The 6,939-nt window shown below is 30.7% G+C and overlaps 1 protein-coding gene across 1 annotated transcript; it reads right to left on the bottom strand.

The window, feature by feature from the left end:
• Window positions 1-221: 221 nt before the first annotated feature.
• LOC136083043 (uncharacterized) lies at window positions 222-1,865 on the bottom strand. The gene is made up of 4 exons (XM_065802451.1): window positions 1,572-1,865; window positions 1,290-1,528; window positions 1,011-1,155; window positions 222-842 (listed from the first exon to the last, which is right to left on the bottom strand). The coding sequence occupies exons 1-4, from the start codon at window positions 1,863-1,865 to the stop codon at window positions 222-224; spliced, it is 1,299 nt and encodes a 432-aa protein (XP_065658523.1).
• Between the last annotated feature and the right edge of the window lie 5,074 nt (window positions 1,866-6,939).

The following is a 6,939-nucleotide window of genomic DNA, read 5'->3' as shown; positions in this document are numbered from 1 at the left end:
CATATATCATTTTTAGTATTGTTGATGGTGTCAAATATTTAGCTGAAGCTAGAATCTTCATATATTTTTCTTTTGAAAGTATAAAAAAAAACAATAAATATAAATTGTAGCATAATTTATGTACTATTTAGTTAATCAATTAACTTTAAAATAGTTTTTTATATATTGATTTTTCTGGCTTTTTTTGAAGCAAACTTCATGATCACTACTGCGAAATCTCTTTATCTAACTATGTCACTTTCAATGCATAATAAAGCCAAATCATCTAAGCGAGGTTGTCCCATTGTTAATCTAAGTTCATTCTTAACTCTTTTAAGGACTGAAAAAGATCTTTCTCCAGTACAGTTTGTGACCATAAGAGACAAATAAATTCTCAACACAGTGTAGACATTCACAAAGGTATCGGTCAAACTATTCTTAACTAGAAAGGTGTACATATGCAGTTCAACACAATCAGTTTCATTGGGCGGTGACAATTTGGCAAACAGAGAAGTGAAGTGAATAAATTCACCATGACAGTTAGGTTCAACATCTTCAAAATATGTTTCACATACAAATGAAACATAATCTCTCATACCATCATTGGACAAAGATTGTAGATTTTTAAGAAAACCAAACCTTTTGCTGACTGTATCATGTGCATTAGCCCTCTGTTTAAGAGCAACTAACAATTGATCAACTATAGGAAAAAAACACTGATCTTTAAACTTATCAGAAGGGGATAACTCTAGGTCTTCTGAGTCACCATAATCCCATCTCTGGTTCCTCTTGCGCTTTCGCCTTGATTCACCTTTGTACGAATAGGTACCCAGATCCTTTCCTTCCTTTTCAAATGCTGTGAACTGGCTCCGAAGTTAATGAACAAAATCACCCAAAGAACGAAGCAGTTCCGTAGCGGTGTTGAGATCCATGTCTGCCCCTTGTAAGTACTTGCTAGTTAAATTGAACCTATTCAGAATTTTTGACCACAATTGAACTAGGATACCTGTTTCATGATGACTCATTATAACTTTCAATCGTGCGGCTTCAAATCGTGTTTCTGGCTTTTGGGACATACCTTGACACATGATATCCAGTGTAGACTTCACTTGCGTATAGCCAACCTGGAGGGAGTGCACAGCATCATAATGTGCTGACCATCTGGTATCAGGTAACCTTTTTAAGGTAAGCATATTAAGTGGTTTTAAAACTGCCATCAAACGATTTCAACGAGAGGTGGAGGCAGAAAAAAATACAAACAGCTTATTTACAAAGTCAAAAAACGTTACAGCCTCAGAACAACATCCTACAGCACATTGACCAACAAGGTTAAGCGAATGAGCACAACATGGTATTCAGCTAAGTTATTATGTTCTTTTATTTTTGCTTGCATGCCATTGAAACGGCCACTCATGTTGGCAGCATTATCGTTGGATTGACCTCGGCAGTCTTTAATTGAAATGCCAGTATTTTCCATAAAATCAAGTAACTTTGTTGCTAATCCTTCCTCTTCTATAGGGATAAATGTCACAAAACGTTCAACTGGTCCCTTTAGAAGTCGTGTAACGGAATATAATGGTAAGCTGATCTACATGTGAAATATCTGGTGTTGAGTCAACACTAACTGCAAAGTATTTTGCTTCTTTAATCTCAGTTAAAATGTTGTTCAAAACGTCACGACTTAACACATGAATAAATTCATCATATATAGTTGATGACAGATATGACACATGACCTCGGCCTTTGTTCGCTCTTTTCTGAATATATTCTGCAAGCAATGGGTCAAACTCAGCAACTAGCTCTAAGCAACCTAAATAATTGCCATTGTGGACAGAACCCACAATTTCGTTACTGCCACGGAATGACAACCCACGCGATGCTAACATTTTGATTACGGTAAGAATACGCAACAGTATGTCATTCTAGTACTTTTTCTCTGATTCAAATTGCTCTGTGAGCCTCTTACTAATGTGCTCTCCAGCTTTCCTACGTGTTAAAAGAGTTTCAATTGATTGAATGTGGGTTTCACTTGTTTCATGGCGAGCTAAGTCTCTTGTATCGTGTTTCCAATCATCATATCCTAATGACATCAAAGCAGATGCTCCAATTCCACATTTTTAATTAAACAATTTACAATGGGCGCAGAAATCCTTACTAGTTGATGGGGAATAGCAAATCCAGTCTCTCTTAATTTTCTCACCATTCACTTTTTCCCGGAAAAAAAAGGGACTTTGTACACTGTCGTTTAAACTTAAAAGTGTCACCAGGCAGTACTTTAGTAGATAATTTAAAATCGCTATCCATATGTTGGCATGATAAAAACCCATCTGCACTTTTGCTGAAATACTCACGCAGGTCGTCGGTTATAATCCACTCAGCCACATCGGTGTTGACAGTGTGGGTCGTCAGAGCCAGGGGTGACACTGCTGAGATAGTTGAGACGCTTGAGCTTGCTGTAGCTGAGTCTGCTGAGACACTATTAGATTTACCTGGAACTGGTGCTGACATATTAGTGAGTTTGAACTCGCTGAACTACCTGGAACTGGTGCTGACATAAATGAGTTTGAACTCGCTGAACTATCTGGAACTGGTGCTGACATAAATGAGTTTGAACTCGCTGAACTATCTGGAACTGGTGCTGACATAAATGAGTTTGAACTCGCTGTAGCTGAGTCTGCAGGGACACTATTAGCACTACCTGGAACTGGTGCTGACATTATTGACATAGTTAGTGAATTTGAACTCGCTCTCGCTGTAGCTGATACCGAGACACTACTTGCAGTATTACAAAACTCAGTCATTTTTTTAATTTTGTTCAATAATTCATTTAATTGAATCTCATTCTTCTTCTTTTTTTTGCATTTTGTCCCAACCGCTCAGACCGCTCCTTTTCATTTTTTATTTTAATTTTGTAAACGAATGAGCAATGCTGTAATTTTCTGCGGTAACGGAAGTGATCATAAAATAAAATAAAATAAATTTTGATGTTTTAATGTTTGAGAACATTCAAGTTTATTTATGTTTCCATCTATGTCCGCACAACTATTAGTTTTTTAAATACACGCTAAATAATTAACTTCGTGACATATAAATTTTCTAATCAAATAGGTTTTGTAAGAGAGTGCTTTAAAATCATTCACTAATATAATTGTTTTTCCTTCAAAAGGTTTTTACATCAACGAATGTTTTAAAAGCATTCTCTTATAAAACCTATTTAATTAAAAAATTTATGTCACAAAGTTAATTTTTTTAGCGTGCTTTTTAAAAACTGATAGTTGTGCGGACATAGATGGGAACATAAATAACTTAAATGTTCTCAAAACATCTTTATGCGGAAAGATAATTTAAAAAATATTTGCGAATACCAAAATTCCGCCAAATATACGAAGATAGAGATATAGTATATCTTTATTCATTTATTTATTCACAACGCCTCCGTAGCTCCCACAAAAATTGATTTAAAAAAACTGAGAAACATAGGAATATTTATCTGGTTTCCTAAAAATAAAAATAAAAAGTCACGGGCCTTAGGGCCTATTTTTTTTATAAGGGCCTGGGGCTGCAGCCCCATCCGCCCCCGCCTTAATACGGCCATGCATACAACATGCTGAACATGCAACATGCTGAACATGCAAACATGCTGCTGAACATGCAAAATATTTAAAAGATTTATTTTTGTGACGGTGTTCATGATTCTCCATATCAAATAATATTTTTTTGTCGGTTAAGATTTTGTGGATACTTTAAATTGCTGTTAATAATTTTCAAATTAATTAACAATTATCACTGAATTTGTGGTATTTAATATTACTTACAATAAACTCGTTAAAGAACTTAAAAGTCTCTTTATGAAAACTATAATGTTTTAACTAAAAGAATCTTGTTTTTAAAAAAAGTAAACATTTTACGGTATTTTTTTTATTTATGTATTTTTTATTTGCTTGTTTTTATAATGTTATCTTTGTTATCTCATGATGGTAGAGTTAATTTAATATTTAATTAGAAATTTTATGTAGTACAAACGTTCTAAATTTAGGTGTTTTTTTATTTCTTTAGTTCTACTTTGGTGCTCTACCAACAATCTACTATTAAAATATGGTTTTAGTTCAGTAAACTTTAATTACATAAAGATTGCTATGTTAGTCATTAGCTAATAGTTTAGTAAGAAATTAGTTTGTCGCAATCAAGATAAAAATAGTTTAATTTTCCAGTAAAATTTCAAAATTTGTTTGCGCTGCTTTTATTTTTTTTGTTATTTTGTGTAATTGACTTTGAAATAAATGTCTCTTCTTTCAAATTTTGTCTATTTTTAACAATGTTTTAAAAAACACACCAGTAAGACCTAAATTGGTTTGTTGTGTTAATATGTAATGTTTTTACTTAAATTTTCATATCATGTATATTTTTTATTATCTTACTATGTTTTTTATATCTTCCTATGTTTTATATTTTACTATGTTTTTTCAGCATATTGCAGATCAAGTAAAGGGTCCACATCTCACAAGGCACATAAGATGTGGGTCTAAATTACGGACAAAGCCTAAACCCCCCCCCCCCACTTTTTTTTTTTTTTTTTTTTTTTTATAAAATAGGGAGTGTGGAGCCTGTAGAAAGCAAAATATAAAGAGAGGAAGTGGTGGGAAACTATTACATTTATAATTAGTATTTTTGTAGTTTGGTAATCTACCAATTGTTAATTGGTGATGCAGTTTAATTGTCTTTGTAAACAAAACTTTTCTTTTTTTAATTTGCTTTGTTATTATGTATATAAACGTTAATTTCCAGTTAACACATGTGTACATTTTTTATTGTAATTATTTACCTTTTTTAATATTCAATCCGTTTATAAATTTTATTTACAGTTTTTAAACTTGATTACAGTTTATAAACTTATAACTTTTAACTTATCCGTTTATAAACTTATAAATTATCCGTTTATAATTTTATTTACGGTTTTTTAAAGATAGTTATAAATGACATTTTTTTATAGCTTTTAAAAGTGAACTAAAAGTATAGTTTATTTTCCTACCGCTTACTAACAAGTTTTGAAGTAGAGTATAGAAAAGGTCAGTTTGGAATTGAATACTCGTGATTAACGGGTCCGCACAGCTAGTAATAACATAGTAACGATATTTTTAAATGACTATTTAGCTAAATTTTTTAAATATACCAAAAAATGGTTTAAAGGGTGTTAAATATTTTTTTTTTTAATTTTAAGTATGTTAAACATATTATTATGAATTTGTTTTAATTATTCATTACCTTTATCATCATAGTTACATTCCTGGTTATCCTTTTTTAATTATTTAGACAGTTTAAGATCCTATATATAAAAAAAATTATTATGAAAAATGGCATAAATCCACATCTAATCCTGGGATTTTTAAATTAAAGAACATGTCCCCGATAACAAAAATAAAAGCGTTCTTGCTAAAACAAAATTTTCTGCGTTCATCAAAAAATAATCATTATTGGTATTCAAATCAAATAAACAGACAAGTTCAGCTGAAGTTTTAGGGTTTTTTTAACAATAATAATAATTTCAATAAAAAACGACGAAACCTGCTTTCGTTTGTCAATTATTTAGAACTAGAGCAATAACAGCTTAATGCAATTATCATGATAATCAAGACTGAACTATATTATGATTTCTAATGAAATCAATTTATTTGTCTATATCTTCTCCTGCTAATTGCTATATAGATGGTACATACCAAGGCATGCGAAGACAAGTTCAGCTCATCCGATGGACCAAGACTAAGTGAGTTTAACAAGAACAAAACATATTAGAGTGAAAGTCAGCAAGGTGGCAAAAAGATAAAGAAATACAAAGATAATGTGTAAAAAGTTTTACACATTATCTTTGTTTTTCAATAGATAAAAAAACGTCAATAACGATATAAGATGTATTGCATACACAATTTATAATCAAATAAATAACTATTTGCTTCTTCGTCAATTTAACAATCCATTGGTATCAATAAAATTTTCTAGAAAGTAAAAAAAAATTAAGGAGAATTAGAATTAAGGAGAAAGGACAAATTTCCAATCTTTTTAAGAATTTTAAGGACTTTGAAGAAGGTTTTAATTTTTAAAGGATTTTCAAGATTTTTAAGGAGGAATGGAACCCTGTTTCTTTATGAATAGGTAGTAAAAGTATATTAATTAAAGAAATTCTTATATTTTCGGCTGATAAAAAGTAGGACTTGAATAATTCTAACTCTGTCAAAAATCCAACAGTTTCTCTCGCATTATTTACATTGCATGAATGTTGTTTCCATTACAACCTCTTTTTCAAGTGAGGTTTGAACATTTTTAGAAATTGTAATAGTGTTTTTATTAAAATATGTAATAAACATTTATATAATCAAAAATATGTTAATTTATAAAACAGAATAAAGCTAATATGTGGTACTCACTTTTTTGTGACAATCTGAGATTTGCAATTTAAAAGGATTGGAGGACAATAGATAATTGTAAATTTACATATGCCTCATTTACAACTTCTGATACTTTATTAATATTGCTTTTAAGTCTTAATGGTCCATTGAAATAACTGTCATTTAATGCTCTAAAATAGATTAGAACGCAATAGAAATATAATATGATCATAAAATAAAGTATAATATGATTATAAAATAAAAGAATGATTAAATACAACAAGCATTGATCATCCAGATCACGTTTTAAAAATCCGGAAAACTGATTGCGTAAAATATCTGGAAAAATTCGAACACATTTTCCATTGATTTTCTCTTATTCTTGCTTTGAAAGTAAACAAAGAAAATCAGGAGAAGTTAATGAAAACTGACTAAATTTTGAACTTTTTCAAGATATTTAATTTATTTGGGTTTGAAAGATTTTTAAGGAGGAGTGGAAACACTGCGATAAAAATATATCAATTGCATAAAAACGTATCCAATACATAATAATCAAGTATTTATATATATAAAAAAACCT

The sequence above is a fragment of the Hydra vulgaris genome, chromosome 08, assembly GCF_038396675.1.
Source record: "Hydra vulgaris chromosome 08, alternate assembly HydraT2T_AEP".
NCBI lineage: Eukaryota > Metazoa > Cnidaria > Hydrozoa > Anthoathecata > Hydridae > Hydra > Hydra vulgaris.
The sequence above is the reverse complement of the archived record's forward strand: the minus strand, read 5'-3'. Positions and strand labels throughout refer to the sequence as shown.